This window comes from Micropterus dolomieu, linkage group LG02, assembly GCF_021292245.1.
Source record: "Micropterus dolomieu isolate WLL.071019.BEF.003 ecotype Adirondacks linkage group LG02, ASM2129224v1, whole genome shotgun sequence".
Lineage (NCBI taxonomy): Eukaryota > Metazoa > Chordata > Actinopteri > Centrarchiformes > Centrarchidae > Micropterus > Micropterus dolomieu.
Genome location: NC_060151.1, coordinates 11,188,494 through 11,206,888, shown reverse-complemented (window position 1 = coordinate 11,206,888; position 18,395 = coordinate 11,188,494). Strand labels below are relative to the sequence as shown.

Below are 18,395 nucleotides of genomic sequence, written 5' to 3'. Positions count from 1 at the left end.
GGCCTGAAGTGTGCCAAGAAAACATCCCCCACACCATTACACCACCACCACCAGCCTGCACAGTGGTAACAAGGCATGATGGATCCATGTTCTCATTCTGTTTACGCCAAATTCTGACTCTACCATCTGAATGTCTCAACAGAAATCGAGACTCATCAGACCAGGCAACATTTTTCCAGTCTTCAACTGTCCAATTTTGGTGAGCTCTTGCAAATTGTAGCCTCTTTTTCCTATTTGTAGTGGAGATTAGTGGTACCCGGTGGGGTCTTCTGCTGTTGTAGCCCAACCGCCTCAAGGTTGTGCGTGTTGTGGCTTCACAAATGCTTTGCTGCATACCTCGGTTGTAACGAGTGGTTATTTCAGTCAAAGCTGCTCTTCTATCAGCTTGAATCAGTCGGCCCATTCTCCTCTTACTTCTAGCATCAACAAGGCATTTTCGCCCACAGGACTGCCGCATACTGGATGTTTTTCCCTTTTCACACCATTCTTTGTAAACCCTAGAAATGGTTGTGCGTGAAAATCCTGAGCAGATATACTCAGACGGGCCCGTCTGGCACCAACAACCGTGCCACGCTCAAAATTGCTTAAATCACCTTTCTTTCCCATTCTGACATTCAGTTTGGAGTTCAGGAGATTGTCTTGACCAGGACCACACCCCTAAATGCATTGAAGCAACTGCCATGTGATTGGTTGATTAGATAATTGCATTAATGAGAAATTGAACAGGTGTTCCTAATAATCCTTTAGGTGAGTGTATAAAAGCTGCGTCCTCCATGCATGTCTAAAATACGGTAATGCCAAATTGTTAGCACATGATGTGTTAAAACCTTTTTACAGTGTATGGTTTTAACACATTTGCAAGTATGTGTTTTTCCAGTTAACGTGTTAAAGAACACCTCAGAGAAATGCTGTGTGTGGGTACAGTGTCATCTTGGTTTTTATTTAAATGTGATTTCACCGATGAAAATTTTTTTGCCCATTGAAGGCTGCAACTAACAATTATTTTTTAGTGATTAATCTCATCAGTTTTAGCGGGCATTGTTTTTATTATTTGTAGTAGCTTGTTTCACCGTTTTAATTATACTTCATTTACCATGTTCAGTGTCACTCACTTTTTGAATCCGCCTCCTTCAGTTCTCTTCACACTCACAGACCTAACGTACCTCTGCTGCAAACACGTCAGCGTACCATGCTTCTTTCCGTGTGTCTGCTCCGGTGACTTTCTCCATCAGTTGTAGGCTACGTTATATAAAGTCGCTTATCTTCTGTACTTTTTTCACTCGCAATTCCGTTCACAGCAGCAGCTGCGCCGCATGCTAAAGAGATGAGTTAATGACGGTAGCTAACAAATGACGTCTGCACTGGTGTGTTCACTGTCGCTTTACCTGGTCCTCTCTTGTAAAATATCCACCGTGTCGCGACTTGTAACGTAATGACTGTGTTTTTCTGATAAATGCTACAATGTGTCGCCCAATATACCTGGGCGGCCCGTCAAAGTAAAGCGCATGTGTGGGAAACACTCACTGAACTGTTGTTTTTCTTTTTACAAGCCAGGTCTTTAGCAGTGGCTACCAGCACTGTGTCTCGCTTCGTGTTGTTAGAGAGTTTGTGAGTAGACAGCTGCGTACAGACACAGAGAGGGGCGGGGCTGCACGATGAGAGAGAGAGAGAGAGGGGATCAGACACTGGCAGGACTTTGTGTAAACATATTAATTTACTCAACATCAAACTATATCTGTATAAATGGTATTGTCTAATTTTATATTTCTTTTTATATTATATCCATATACCTCATTATACTGATATGCGGCCCAGCCCTAGGTGGTGTGTCCACGTGCTAAAGTGAAGGTCTGAACTACTTAAACATGCTTTGTCTCTCCTCACTCTCTCCAGTTTTATCTCATTATGCATTTCACTAATCCTTCCCTTTCTGCACTAGCTATAGGACTGCTATATGTGTGACCTTGACTGGCCTTTAAATTTTTCTGTTTCTTTAGTCTGAAGAGCGAAAGATCAACCCTCAGGTGTCCCTCTACCTGCTGTCTCAAGTAAGCAAGACACGCACAAACATCAGACGCCACCACCAGCCATCACTAAAGCACCGGTATATTGTAGTTGTGTGGTTGGATGTTGATCCTCCAGTCATGCTGCCGATTTATCCTATTTGCTTTTGCTTTCCCATGTAAGGTAAACCTGTTCAGTGAACTCCAAAATTTGACTTTGAAATTCAATGTAAGCTGTTCACTTTTATTTGACATGCAGCACAGTTAAAAGAGCAGTATCAAGTCCTCCTACAGGTGTTTTGCATCGTTTAAAATACATTTTATGTAGAATTGAGTTATGAACCTTACCTTTTCTTTGCAATGAACGGGTTGTTTTTATAGACGTTTTTGGTTTTGGTTTTTATTGGGTATATCTGTGTGTTTTTACAGGTGTTTCTGATCATCCACTATCAGCCTATGGTCAACGCCCTGGCCGAAGTTATTCTCAATGGAGACCTGTCTGTCTTCACCCCACAGACGGATATACACAGCACGCAGAAGACCATGGTAACACACACACACACACACACACACACACACACACACACACACACACACACACACACACACACACACACACGCTGTAAGCGCACACTGTACAGACCAACATACAAACTAGAAACACCGTAATGTTCGACACACACACGGCAGATTGTACATTGAGGTACAGTCACACTAGTACATAAACACGCTGGGAGCATACAAACAAGAATTGCACACCAAAGTTGCTGACTGCATGGATACGTGCCCGCACACACATGCACACATTGTACATACACAGACAGACTAGAGTTCCAGAAGTTCAGGTTGGTGGTTATGAGATCACAGGGTCATGTGTTTTCTCCGTGATTCAGCCACATCAAGGCAGCAATATGCAAATTACTTACATTGTTTTTCTTCTTTACATTTTTCAAACACACTCTCCCTTTTTTCCGTCTTTTCTCACCTCTAAGCGTTGGATTGAAACCTTCTGTCTGTCTTTGTATGGGCTTTCTCCGAGTATCTCTTGGTATTTACGTCTGTATCTTGGTGTTATTTCCCTTTTTTTTTTTTTTCTTTCTCTATCTCCCCCTTAACTCCCCCTCATCCTCCCCATCCGATTCGCCTCACTATTCTTTTTCTAATTCTCTCTTCCTCCCATTTTTTTCTTCGCCTGTGATTCAGTTTCTCTTCCCTCATACCTCCTTCCCTCTTGTTAATTTTTTTTGACCATCTGTTTTTGAAGCCAGGTGGGTGTGCAGAGGTAGTGAGCGTTTCTGAGAACCCTTGTGGTTATTTTCTCTGCTCAGCGTGTGTGTGTGTGTGTCTGTGTGTGTGTCTGTGTGTCTGTGTGTTCGCGTGTTTGCGCGTGCTAGACCTGTGACTGTTGTAAGAAGCGGCCTACCTTTTCAGTGAATGTGAGTTGAGGTGTGATGTCAGTGTCGGTCTACCACAACAGGAGGCAGCCAGACCCAAACTAGTACCTGTCAGCTATTCATTCAGCAGTGCTATTCTCTTTCTCTGCATTTTGTGGACTTGCCATACTGTATTTGTGTTGCAATTTTCCAAATATTAGAGCAGCATAGTGTGTGTATATACGCTCTAGAGGCCACTGAAATGAATGTTCTATCAGATAATTCCCTCAAACAGAATTCAACATGGCCCATAACTCAAATGAAATGTTTTCTATATTTAGGACTCACTTAAGATTTTCTTACTCTGAATAGAAGATTGGTTACTACTTCAGATGGCGGTGTTATTCACTTGCAGTTAACCTGCAGTGATGTGTGTGTGTGTGTGTGTGTGTGTGTGTGTGTGTGTGTGTGTGTGTTTGTGTTCTTCGTTCATTGCTGGTATGTGCTCATACCTGCATGTTTGCAGGCACATTAGGACACCAGCGTTTTTGCAGAATGATTTCTTGTGATTGCATGTTGGATTGTAGATGTTAATTGTTTTTGCCACATAAGATAGAGCTGTTGTCGTGTTATGGTTGGATTTATTGTAAATAAACACAGAAAGATGATGCACGGGTTCGGTTTTATGCACGTGGTCAAATGGTCCTTCCTGTTTGTCTGTGATGTGGAAGGAAATTAGGTCTCATGATGGAACACTGACAGAGCTGGCTCACCTAACCTAAATCTCTTTCCTGGAAGAAGTGTTTTTTTTTCTCTCTCTATCTCTATGTTTTGCACACCTGTTTACTTGCAAATGCACCAGTTAGATTCATCATGTCAACATTTGCATGTCTGTACAAGTATCTTTGTTTGAAAAGCACATGCAGCTGTTTTAGTTTTATGCATTCACATGTATATCTTTGAACTGTAAATGGTGCCCTATTTGTGTGTGTGTGTGTGTGTGCATGTGCGCCTCACATGCTCTCTGACCTCCATTAATTTCTCAGCATAGGCTCAGAGTGTGAGCAGTTTACCAGAACAGAGTCAGCTAACAGGTGCAATACACACACTGACTAGTCTGTGGTTTATGTCTGACAGAATACACAGAGTGTTTTTAGCAGCAACTACAGTACAATCCTAAGTGCTCCCATGTACCCAGTGAAACAGATAGGTGATACAGGTATCAGTGTTTTTGAAAGTGTGGCTGACTACAAGAAGGATTAAAAAGTATTCTGTGGAAATGAGTAGCTAAGGCTTTAGCATTATTATGCGTCGGGAGTTTTGGTCTAAAACTGGGGCTGACTTAATCTGAAACACAAACCATTAAAAACATTAAAATTTTTAATAGTCACTATTCTGTATTCAATTTCATCATTAGAATCAGTAGTAGTAGTTGTTGTCATTATGAATACACAGTTTTACTGTAAGTCAGTGTTGACATCTTCGTTCAGCATCGTGTCATTTACCAGCTGTTTCCTGTGTGCGTATCTGCATTTTGCTGCAAGTTTGAAGGCTATATGCGAGAATGGGTTCTGGTTCCAGTATGGCTTCACAGAAGTAGCCTCAAAGTCAGTTATAAACTGTGTGTATGTGTGTCAAGTGGTCATTTTTCTTTGAGAGTTTATCAGGGAGGAAGTGGCTTGGGTGTTTTAACTGACTTTGATCAACAAGATAGTGCAAGAAGGATTTACTGTAAGGCTCTGTGTGTGCATGTGTGATAAGATATGGACGTGATCAGTTGTGCAAGTGTGTTTTTGTGCATGCATGTGTTCTCGTGCAAGTTTGTGTGTCTGTTTTTTGCATTTAGGTTGCAGTGATATTGCTTTCTGGAAACGAGACAGTTTCTTCCAAGTATCTAGGCCTCTGAGTGTGTTTAATCCAGAATATCTTTAGCTGACTAAATACATTCATCATACAGCCATTTTCTTTTTCTCACTTGTATATTATCTGCCTGTAGATATTAAAAACCAGGAAGCAAAGTGACCACCACAGCTTTATTTTAACCAAAATCATCTATGAAAGCACTTGATAACAAAATTATTTAATGATCTCCAGAATGAATTCTGACATAATATAACTTGATAAAATAATTACTACTCTGTGGCCTACTCCAGGCATGTAGTCTCTTCCCATCTCACACTCTTGCCTCTGTGATTCCTCTCTGTCCGTCTCCAACACCCCAGGCCAGTGCAGGAGGTGTGCGTCGGTTCGCCAAGCCCCCGGAGTCTCTGGAGCGCTCCCTGGAGCTGTCCCGCCACCGTGGGCGCAAGAGAACTCAGAGGAGGCCAAACTACAAGAACCTGGGCGAGGAGGAGGAGGACGAAAGGACTGGGGGAGGAGGAGGAGGAGGAGGAGGAGGGGAGGAGGGCTGGGACGATGATGGCCGCGGAGGAGAGAGGGAGGGAGGCCGAGAGAGAGAGAAGGGAAAAGGTACAGAGGGAGTAGGAGGAGGGAGTTCTAAGGGAAGCAGAGCGAGTGGGGAGACGGCGGAAGGTGAGTGGGTGTCTCGTTGAGATACAGCAGTACAGGACTGTGTTTGTGAGTGTTTCTTTACTCCCATCAATCAGACGCAGTCTCCCATGATGCACCCTGGTTACCCAACAGGCACCACAGCAGCAGCCCCTCGTCTCTTAACAGAAAAGAGGGAGACTAACTCTTAAAAAAACAGAATAACTAAAAAGATGATGGCAGCTAAACTTTTACTATAAAAGTGCTCTGTTTTTGTGTGCACATGACTGCTGCCGTCATCTCCATGCATTTCCTGTATTTTGTTTTTTTTGTGCCAAATTCAGATTAGACTATGCAGCCTCATAAGTAGTAAGATAAGCACATGCATGACTCCTGAAAACAGCAAATGTCAAAAGACAAAAAGAGTCAGAAGTTGAGGCAAAAAGACAAAATGCGGGAGAAAAAGAGTAGAAGTGGAAAGACACTAATTTTTATCAGAAATTCCTCTTTGGCTGGTTTTGAGATGAGGCCCTCCCTCTTTCTGCTGCATCCCCCTGTTTGGCACCTCTTAATTACCCCGTGGTTGCCATGGCTTCCACGGATCACATGTCCAATACAACCTCCATGGCAGCCCACAGTCCATATCCACGGTGACACACCATCCATCCTGTGCTCCTCACCTCTCCGCCTGTCTCTCACTCCTCCTCTGTGTGCATGTGTGTGTATGTTTGTTAGCATCCAAGTGTGTGTGTGTGTGTGTGTGTGTGTGTTAAATAAAAGTGTGACCATTTCACTCATCTGAAATGATTCCTTCTTTACTTTTGCTGATAGACTCTTTTTGCAGAGAGTCATTGCAGGACTATACAATCTTTAGGGCTTCTGAGGGCCCATTGCACAGAATTTGACAGCATGGGTTTGTTTTTTTTTAACACAAATGTCATTGTGGGCTGTAGAGGAACGGATAGTTTCAAAATGAGACATGTACCATTTGGGGTGGAAAAAAAACACTTACAACACCTACCCTATTTAACTGATTGATCAGAAAAGTGATAAATAGGATAGACAGGAATGTACATCATTGATTGAAATATTCCGTACATTTTACATGCTTATGAAAATCAATATTTTAGTCATAGTTGGCAGACAATGATGGCACGATTGGCCCATCTTCTGCTACTATATTTTTTGGACCGATGAAGGTCGAGAAGGAAGTATTTTCAGAGTGAACATTCATAATCACTGGTGACTTCAGAGCAATGATGTGTTTGTCAATCTTCACATTTATAGTCCCTTACGTAAGTTAAGTACAAAGCATGTGTGTGCACAGAGATCGAGATGGTGGTGATGGAGAAGTGTAAGGTGTCGGAGCTGACGGAGCAGAACATCACCGATGAGGAGAAAACTGCTGCCGCCACCCGCACACACACACAGAGGAGCAGGTACATGTAAACACACATCTGAACACGCTGAACTGTTAGATTTGTCTTTTATTTATTCTTTCCACTATCAGACGAAAGTGTCTGTGGACTGCTGATATCTTCTCTCTCTCTCTGCAGGCCGTTCTTAGACATGGTGTACAGTGCTCTCGACTGCACCAACGATGACTACCACGCCCTGTTTGTCCTCTGCCTGCTCTATGCCGTCTCACACAGCAAAGGTTGCCCTTTATACTTATTTGGTTGGTTATACTGGCTCATTTAGATATGTTCTGGTACATTAAGTTAACCCGCATCCATATAGGCTGTGCAGAACTTCGTATATTTCTAAAAAAGATTTGTTTCAATATATAGTCACCTCCAAAAGTACGGTATGGCAAATTCCTTTGTTTTTGTTCACTGAACACATTGGGTTTATGATCATAAAGATGAGTTCAGAATTTCAGCTCTCATTGGAACATGTGACTGTTTCTTGTTGCCCAGGTGTTGCCTTTTAGGTTGATTGTCCAAACATTTAATAACTCTGCATGACTAGTCTAAATTTTCATCCTATAAAGACTGCATTTCCTGTTAAAGAGGATAAACCAACATGAAGACCAGAGAGCTGTCTATGGGAGAAAAGTAAGCCATTGTGAAATTTGCAAAGAAGTATAGAGACGAGCCGCAAAAGTTCTGCAACACAATCTTATGGACTGATGAGGCCAAGATTAATCTCTACCAAAGTGATGGAAAGGCCAAAGTGTGGAGAAAGAAAGGAACTGCTTATGATTCGAAGCATACAAGCTCATCTGTGAAGCATGGTGGAGGTAATGTCATGGCTTGGGCGAGCATGGCTGCTACTGGAACAGGCTCATTAATATTTATTGATGATGTAACTGATGATGGTAGCAGCAGAATGAATTCAGAAGTGTACAGAAACATTTTGTCTGCCAATTTATGGAGAAACCCATTGAAACTAATCGGGAGGAAGTTTAGCATGCAGCAGGACAATGAGCCAAAGCACACTGCCAACAAAACAAAGGACTTCATCAGAGGGAAAAAGTGGAAGGTTTTTGACTGGCCAAGTCAGTCATATGACCTTAACCCAATAGAGCATGCATTTCACCTGCTTAAAAGGAGACTGAAGGGAGAAACATCCCGAAACAAACAAGAACTGAAAGAAGCTGCCGTAAAAGCCTGGAATAGCATCACAAATGAAGAATGCAACAGTTTGGTGATGTCGATGGGTCGCAGGCTTGAGCCAGTTATTGCAAGCAAGGGTTACGCCACCAAATATTAAATGTTATTTACTTTAAGATTATTTGTTCCATTACTTTTTCTCACCTAAGAATGCTGTGGTCTAATACAAACTGTGATATGTCCTAAGTTGTTTAACACCTCTAGATGTGAATACCAGGAAATAAAAGCTGAAATTGTGAACTCATACTCATCTTTTGATCTTAAACCCAAATGTCTTCAGTGAACAACAAAAACAAAGGAATTTGCCTTACCGTTCCAATACTGTTGGAGGAGACTGTACACTGTTCAATACAATACACACAATTACTATAATAGAGGTGGCCAGTGGCATGACCCATAGAGTCATAATGGCCACTTTTATGATACAACACGTTGATATTGTTAATTGAGTTGGTGCCTTGCCTCAGATTATTTTGTAGTAGACACAGGACTGAAGTTTACATAATTTTTTAACAAGCCTATACCATCAGTGTTCATGTTTATGCCACCAAATCTCCTGTGCAACTTTTTTCCTTACCTGGTCTGCCTCCCTGCCTGTCCGCCTGGCTGTAGGTATAAACCGAGATCTTTTGGAGCGTTTGCAGTTGCCGGTTCCTGACCAGGAGAAGAGCTCCTACAGCCTGGTGCTGGTAGAGAGACTTATCAGAGTTATGAGCCAGGCAGCACAACCAGGTAACACACACACACACACACACACACACACACACACACACACACACTCATTTTGAATATCTTTAGTTATCTTAATGACCCATACGAGCCAGTCCCTCTGTTGAATTCCCATTACTGAGTACGGCTCTGAATATGAAATTTAAAGCGGTTCCATACACAAACACTATTCTTTTCTTTGGATGTTATTTGCATATTTTCACACTGAACATGCGACCAAAAACAGGTGCTATGAGAAGTTCTATACAAGCGAAAATACGAAATCCATTTCCAAAAAAGTTATACAGATATTTTCCAAACTGTGATTAAAAAAACTAAAATCTGGGATTTGTTAATTCACATGAACCTTTATTTAACTGGCAAAAGTACAAAGAAAAGATTTTCTATAGTTTTACTGACTTCTCAACAGTCTGTGGTCACCAGTGTCTGATTTTTCTCTTCATGACGCGCCATACATTTTCAACAGGAGACAGATCTGGTCTGGCAGCAGGCCAGTCAAGCACACGCACTCTGGGCCTGATTTACTAAAGGTTTGCGTGAGTAAAAACGTGTGCAAACTTGATATCACCAGCAAATTAGCACTTGAGCTGATCTACTAACTGTGTGCACGCAGAATGATGTCTTTCAAACGTGCAAGATAGCACCTGTTGTTCATTTACTTTTGCGTTTATGAATATACATTTTGGGGCGTAACATGCAAATACATTTATTTACTACAAGAAATGTGATCTACCAAGCCTAAACGTAATTTCAAGTGAGTGCAACAGCTTCTGTATTTAATACGTATGAAAGGAAGGTGCAAACCGCCAAGTGTTGTGCAGAGATGGCTTCTGTTATTGTTGCCAGGAGGAGACGGAGCCGTAATGAAAGAAAACATTGGCCTCATATTTGTCACAGAGTGTGACGGTTTCTTAGGCAGTGCCACCTGAGGCCTTGAAGGTCACGCACATGCATCCAACAGGGGTTTCCGACCTTCACATTTAGACTTGGATGTTTCCAAATTCCCTGAATCTTTTCACAATATTATGTAGTGTTGACTTTGAAAGACCTAAACCCTCTGCAGTCTTGTATTGAGAATCGTTCACTTTGAACTGACTAACAATTTTCTCATGAATTTTGGCACAAAGAGGGTGAGCCACGACCCATCCTTACTTGCAGAGACTGAGCCTTTTGGCGGATGCTACTATTATATCCAATCATGACACCTCACCTGTTACCAATTAGCCTGCTTATTGTCCTCAAAACAGGTGTTACTTGGATATTATATATATCCTGATGTGCACTTTTCAATCATATTTTAATTTTGTCCATTCTTTTGTTAAATGTGTTGCAGGCATGAAACTTTGTTTATATCAACAAAATACATATAATAATAATAATAATAATAATAATTGTGCTGGTTTGTAAAACCATTGAAAATCTTTGTACTTTTGTCAGTTAAATAAAGGTTGAAGAAATATATCACAGATTATAGTTTTTATTACATTTTGGAAAATATCCCTACATTTCTGGAAATGGGGTTTGTATATGTAGTAGATGATGCTGTTATTATGCTCAAACCATATGTACATTTAATTTCATACACGTTATAAACACATTTTAGCCCATTAATTAAATATTAACACTAACACTGTACACATTATTCCATGTAAACAATGCTTTGTTTGGCCAATATGGGACTACAGTAAGTTATCCTTGTTTATTAATCATATATTTCTCTTATGTGTAGATGGTAAAGTGCGCCTAGCTACCATGGAGCTGAGCTGCCTCTTATTAAAGCAGTCTGTGCTGTCTGGAAGCCACTGTATAATCAAAGACATCCATCTGGCCTGCCTGGAGGTACAGCATACACAAAATGTACACACTACTCATATACATACAGGCCTGTAAAACCTGACACACACACACACACACACACACACACACACACACACACACACACACACACACACAGTGTCAGGGATCGGTGGGTCTGAGGTGGAAGGTTGGATCTTGTGTCATCCATAGGAGGTTTTCTTTCAGTGCAGTAAAACAGCCCCTCTACATTTAACATCCTCACAATCTGAAGCTGCGGGGGTTTTCAATGAGTGCTAATTGGTGGTTATGACCAAGACATATTTCAGCGGATGGTGTATGATTGAAGCTGGACCACCATGATTTCTCTGCTCTCCCTCTCTCTCTCGCTACCTGTCTTTGCTTTGCACAGCCATCGATTTTTCTTCCTAGTCTTTCTGGGAAATGTTTTATTTCCTCTTCTCTCACTTCAGGGTAATTCCTCCCCACCCTTTCTTTCACTGCATTCCCCTTTCCTTTCCTCCCAGGACTTACAGGAAGTACTTGTGCTGTTGCTTTTTGGTTTTCAGGATTTCATTTAAAAAAAGAAAAAAGAAAAAAAAAGTTTTCTGATCTGACTGAATTTAAAAGTGAATTGAAATCTTGTAGTTTTTGCCGAGCAGTCTGGTCAGGTTTCCCGTAGTGTTGATGTCAGTCAGTTTAACATCACTGGGGGTTTCTGCTTGAGAAAATTTCCCACCTCTGACATAGGTTAATATTAATGAATAGCCCCTTTCAAATGGGTCAGTGCTCCTTTATCTGAAATGGTAATGCTGAGGGTCTTACCAGGAATCATGATCATTATTTTGCTAAAGTATCTGTCAAGTTGTGACTTCTGGCTTTCTAAAATTCCAGAAATCTGATCCTAGGGAAAAAATTATTGTCATGGGGAATTTTCCCTCACCCTGCTAATTCTCTTCCTGCCCTGCAGATATAGATGACTAGTCGTGTTTCTAATCTCTGACAGAAAAGGCCGGCATTTCCAGGTTTAGTTTGTTGAGTGTTAATCACAAACAGATTCACATTGTTCAAGGAAAACCTACTTCCTATCCTTCCTCTAACTCTCTGATTCCTCATATGATTGGGGAAACCAGGGAAGGATTTATTGATGTCAGAGGAAGTGGTTAACGCAGCACAGGAGAAACGGCATCACTAACAGTTACAGTACATTGTGTCAGATTCCTATTAAGTGAGGGATACACTAGAAGTTAATGATGTGAATACCATTTATAGATGTCACCTTTTCTCAGGAACAGCCAGCGTGCAGTGTTTCCCCTAGGGTGGAGTTGAGTGAAGAAAATTTGTGCGCGTAGTATGTCTGGGGGTGGGGGGTGGGGCTCTCCCGCAAGAATATTTTACGTTTTCCAATAAAAAAATATGTATTTCCACATCATATTGGGCCATTATTTTCACCATATCTTTGAACAAATAGTTGGAAAAGCTAAAGCAGATAATAAATAACCAACACCACACACCAAGATCAGTCTACTGTTGAGGAACTACAACCTTTGGATTTGGGGAAAGTAATTGGGTTGGTTATGACGCTTTCCACAGTGATTTTACATTTATAGCACAGCAGGTTTTGGGAATCACCCCCTGAGCCTTAATGGCAGGAAAACCCTGTTAATGACTTCAGAATCATTACAGATACGATTGTTCATGTTTGCCTTTTGTGTCTTTATTTTACAGCTTTTGACATTTATCTGTAGACATTAATATAACAAAATAGGCAACATGAGAAACCACCTCCCTTCTGAGCTGCATTTTATTTGCACATTAAAATACAAAAAGAAACGTCTCCTCATTAGCTTAAAAGGACTAGTTTGCATCACTAATTTGCTTTACTAACCTCAGCTCCTGCAGTCACCACTGTCCTTTCTTTTCCTAACAACCACTTTTTCAGACTCATATGAAAAATAATTTAGAATGAACCAGTCTGTGAACAGGACAGAGCTGTAGGCTACACCAGTTTAGTCTAAGTTTGTAACTGGTGTTCTCAACATTGGAAAAGTAGGTAGTAATAAAATACAGCAACCAGTTACTTTCTATAAATAGAGCTAAGTTACAGCAGCCAAAAGACGCAGCCTACTGTATAAGCTTTCCTGCTACACTGCGCAGTCTGAGGGGAGGGGAGATGTTAGCTAAGTTAGTGCAAACGGGCTTCACTTTTCCACCAGATGGGAAACAACAAACAGACTTTTCTTGGCCTTGAGAAGCTGACACACTGTAACCGACAGAGTACATTTACTGCCAGAATCTAATATTCTGCCGCTCAATCAAACACTTGCTACGCACCTCCCGAATTGGAGTTATGCTGCTCCTATAAAAGCACCTTGAGTGTTACCTTCCTCGCACATTGTGTGAGTGAAAATAAGTAGCACACTGATATAATAATGATTGTGGGAACTTTTTGTGGCGGCAGTCACAATTCAGCAGTGGCGCACCGCCGCTCCTGAACTCATAAGGGAAACACTGGTGTGGGTTCCTCAAATATTGCAGTCATTGGGTAATTTTGCTTTTTTATATCCAACACGATTTCTGGCAGTTTGTTTCTTAACTTTGTTTGACCTTTTACACATTAGTTGAAGTTTGTATTTCTGTGTGTGTGTGTGTGTGTGTGTGTGTGTCACGTGACTGATGGTTGATACTGTTCATACTTAATGTTTTTTGTTTGCAGGGTGCTAGGGAAGAAAGTCTGCATTTACTGCGGAGATTCTACAAGGTGAGTGTACACAGCAACACACCAGCGCACACTCTTTAGGATAACCAGACATTTACCTGGCCAGTGGTCGCACACACATGCACCACTAACCTACAGAAATAAGCGCTTCTCTCACTAAGGGGAAGACAACTAAAGCTACAAGTTGAAAACACACACAGACACATAGACTGACTTTGTCTAACAAATTATAATGATGCAATATATTTCACTGTTGCTGACTGCTGTAACACAGTAAGATTTCAGCTAACAGTCACACCATGAAAAACTTTAGCTGTTCTGGCTGCTCAGACAGAGACTGCTGCTGGGACTGGGCTAATGGACAGAAAGGTACTTTAGGGAGGGTAACAAAAGAACAAAGCCAGACAGGCCCAACAGCCAGTTTAAAATGAGTTCTTCTTGTGAACCTTGTCACGAACAAAAGCTGAATCTCAATCTACCTGTTAAGTCCCTATTGTCTAACACATGTAGGAGTGTGCGTGAGTGAGTGTATCCACTGATTATAACTGAAACCATTTCCCTGAAGGTTTAGTAATAGGTAAAACTGAAAGTGTTTCCCATGTGTACTATACAAAGTATAAATATAGATATATTTACACAATTAGGCAAAACGCATCCAGTGCTTTCTGTTTCTCTTTGAGTATCTTTGGATATCAGTTTTGGAATCAGTCACAGGAGTTCAGTTGGACTGACTTTCGCACCATTAAAACATGCGGATCATCAAGGCCCAGAGAGGCAGAAAAGATGTACAGTATTCAGGAAATTGTCACTGCCATCAACACTCCAAACATAACCATTGAATAGAGGCTTCCTGTATGTAAGGTATATTTTGATTAAATAATGAAATGATAAATCTGCATCTGATTAAATTAATCTGACATGAAGCAGGAGAAAACACTGGATGTTATAAAAAAATATATATATATAAATATCTTAAGCACTTCCTATTATAAATAATGTTGATCTTTACTCAATTAATTTGTTTTTCATTCCTTTTAGTACCACATTCATCAATTCTCTGTGCTCAACTGTTCGTGTCCAAACAACTTGTCTTATCTGTCCAGCATTTCCTGTTTTTTTTGCCTATGGGATGTCACTTAAGAATTCCTCTCCCTCCATATTTATTTACTTGTGCTGGAACACACAGCAGATGAACAGGGTCTGTGCCCATAGCTGGCAGTATCACGTTTGAGAGAAGCGGGACAGCGGTAGTTTCACATCCCCAGATAAGAAAATAACATGTAACAGAAGAATGTGGTTCCGCTGGTCAGCTACCTGCATCTAGAAATGTGACAATGAGCACAAACAAAGCTCATGTTCTACGTTATGCCCACAGAAATTGATAATAATCAGAAAGTGCCGTTAGAGTGTGTATACCTCTAAACACTGTTTTTACACTCTGCACGCACAGACGTGCCAATGAGTCAGCTGAGTATATGACATTAACATGGGATATGACCAAGAGGTAACATGAAAGACGGAATGTGGGCATGTGATGATGTTTTCAGGACACGGCTTGTTAAGTACAGTAATATCAGAGTTTTAATTATAGAGAATTTATAAATGCATGCGGTAAGGTCCTTCTTCCTACTGGCCTTACTTGCCTCTTTCCCAGGAGATTCCCATTTTTCATTGTCCCCGGTTCTCTCTCCAGGGGCCACAGTTCTCCCGTATTTATGACAAATGTTCACAACTTTTTGTCCTTTTCAGTATCAGAATCAGGCACTGTACACCCCACGGACAACAAAACAGCTGTTCCCCTCATCGCCTAGGGGGACCTTTTTGTTGCATGTCATTGCCCATATCTCAATTTCTGTTTTGTCTCTATCTCTACTGTCACTATCAAATAAAAAAAGCAGATGCACCAAACAAACCAATAAAACATGAAACATTCCATTGTGGCTTACAACATATAACCGCGTGTATTGGGTTTTACAGTTGAGTAGCAACTGCTTTGGCACTGTTCCAGCATGATGCCAAAACAAGAAAATGAGAAGAGGAGTTGGTATGCACAAACGATAATTAAGATGTGTTTATAACTCAGAACTGTGAGGATGTAGAGCTGTATAACTAGACACAAAATATGCATTAGCTTTTTTTCTGCTTTTATGCAATTACAGTTTTTATTGTGTGAATGCATGTGGCTTTTCGAGAGCTGAGTTATGCGTCATGCAAAAAGGCGATGAAAGTCAGTATGAAAGTCCATCCAGAATGTCCGTCAATTTTCCCACTCATTCCCATCTGTCTTATTTTTAACCGGCATCCAATTTTTTGTTGTGTCATCACAGGGTGAGGAGATCTTTCTGGACATGTTTGAAGACGAATACAGGAGCATGACGGTTAGTTGACCTTTAGTTGGTGTCACGTTTGCTTTGGGGGTGGGGGGTTGTTGCCCCTCCATGATTTCCTTGGTGTTGCTGATGTATGTGCCGGTGCTGTACGTGGGTTTGTCTCTACTCGTGCCTGTGTGTTATGTTGCAGAGTAAACCTCTTAATGTGGAGTATCTAATGATGGATGCCTCAATACTGCTGCCGCCCACTGGCACCCCTCTGACTGGCATCGACTTCGTCAAGAGACTGCCCTGTGGAGACGTAGAGAAGACACGCAGGGTGCGTCCACACACACACAGACAGACTGACAGACAGACAGAGAGACAGACAAACAGACAGAGAGACACACACACACACAGACAGACTGACAGACAGACAGACAGACAGACAAACACACAGAGACAGACAGACAGAGACAGACAGACAGACAGACACAGGCAGAGAGAGAGACACAGAGACAAAACAGGTTGTGAGATTCCTGGGAATCCATGTGTTGTGTCCTATTTAGGCCTTGGGACATGTAATCAACCAAGTGGATTTTAATAGTTGACATTTTAAAGTACCTGTGTGGGGTTGCAACACCCTTGTCACAAATGACAGTAGCATCACTACAAAGCTCAGATTTTGCATTCACTGCCATATTTGGTATCTTCTTTATTATTCTTGTACATTTTTTATACTGTGTTAATTTAATATTTTAAAATGTATATATTTCATGTTTATTCCTATAAATGCATTATATTTGTGAACCTACTTGGCAATAAAGTGGAATCTGATTCAGAGAGAGATTAGTCTGATTCTGACAGTGATGAAAACATTGTGTGATTGATGTCAGTGTCTCAGGAGCGCTGTAATTTCTTTGTTCTTTTCACCGGTGTGTTGTAACTGTCAATTTCAGACAGGATTAATTTCACATAGACATCTCTAACTGCTTGTGTGTTATTGTACGGGCTTCCCCACTCTCTCTACAGGCAATCCGTGTGTTCTTCATGTTGCGGTCTTTATCGCTTCAGCTTCAGGGAGAACCTGAGACGCAGCTGCCTCTGACCAGACCTGAAGACCTTATCAAGACAGACGACGTTTTAGACCTCAGTAAGACAAATGCAGAGAAACAGAGGCACACTGTATACTGTACAAAACCAGACCACAGGATAACTAACGTGCTTATTTATTCATCATTTTTTTCACTTTGGGGAAATAGTTAAACGTCAGGGTGGGGATAGACACCTTAAATTACATAATTAAGTCCAATTAGTTCAAAAAAAGAATAATCTAAGAAAGTCAAGGAAAGACAATTACAGACACTTGCCTCTCTAACTACAAGAGCAGAAGAAAACAATAACTCTTACCACCCCTGCAGGAGTTATGGAAACTTGCAGTGTACAATTACCCCAAGGGAACCTCCATCAATCTACAATTACAGCATAAATATCTGAAACACTTTTTCTTACGCACTTACACACTCTCACATTCGAAAGGAAGAAATAGATGCACAGCACAGACATACAAGCAATATTCACACACATGCACATGCAAACATTCACAACCACCACGTCACAGATGAGCATACAGACACACTCACAAGTATCTGCGCACACCGCTTCCCACACACTTGAGATAACCTGAACAACCTTCTCTTACTGTACACAGGTGTGTAGATGGTGTTATGGAAACTTGTACGTGGTTAGCTCTGCCTTGCAGGATATCATAAGTACAGCTGCACAGTAATGTGAACAGTAGTGATGACTCTGTCACACACGCTCAGTGCACAAACTTTGCAAATCTGTAAATCTTTTTTTGGGGGGGGGGTTGACATGTGCATGCATGTTGTGACTACTTAAAACAATACATACACTGCACAGCACTCCATTTCTCAGTACCTAAAGGAAGGCTGCTACTCGGATACCTACTAATGTGGTTGAGGTGTGTATGTGTTTAAAGGGTAAATTTAATATCATATCATCTCACACATGGACTTTGCTAGTGCGGCTCACACAAGCTTCTTAAAGGATAAGCCTGGTTTCATTTGTATTTCTATTATCAACAAATCCCATGAGAAGACCTAAACTAATACTGAATTTATCCTACTAGTTAGTATTGTCTTATATGTATAATGTATGCTTCTATGGCAAAGAACTAAACAAACACACTAACTACAAAATTTGTAAAAGAGACAAACTTTTGCTTTAAGGAACATATGGAAACATTTTGGGAGAGAAAGGAAGCTTTGGGAGATAATAACCAACATAGAATGATTAAATAAATGAGTAAAAGATGTTATATTTCCTATATTGTTTCCTTATAC

The 18,395-nt window shown here is 41.0% G+C and overlaps 1 protein-coding gene across 5 annotated transcripts in view; it reads left to right on the top strand.

Annotated features, from left to right (window-relative positions):
- The window catches only part of clec16a (C-type lectin domain containing 16A), a 54,785-nt gene that overhangs the window by 11,951 nt on the left and 24,439 nt on the right, over positions 1-18,395 (top strand). For all 5 annotated transcript variants that reach the window (XR_006828854.1, XR_006828853.1, XR_006828851.1 and 2 more), the window contains 11 exons: positions 1,998-2,048; positions 2,433-2,549; positions 5,599-5,908; positions 7,191-7,302; positions 7,420-7,520; positions 9,091-9,210; positions 10,937-11,046; positions 13,718-13,762; positions 16,048-16,098; positions 16,241-16,369; positions 17,062-17,182. Coding sequence is in view for 2 of the 5 variants with exons in the window: in XM_046074556.1 (XP_045930512.1) it covers positions 1,998-2,048; positions 2,433-2,549; positions 5,599-5,908; positions 7,191-7,302; positions 7,420-7,520; positions 9,091-9,210; positions 10,937-11,046; positions 13,718-13,762; positions 16,048-16,098; positions 16,241-16,369; positions 17,062-17,182 (1,267 nt within the window). In the remaining 3 variants the exon portion in view is untranslated. The remainder of the gene's footprint in view (positions 1-1,997; positions 2,049-2,432; positions 2,550-5,598; positions 5,909-7,190; positions 7,303-7,419; positions 7,521-9,090; positions 9,211-10,936; positions 11,047-13,717; positions 13,763-16,047; positions 16,099-16,240; positions 16,370-17,061; positions 17,183-18,395) is intronic.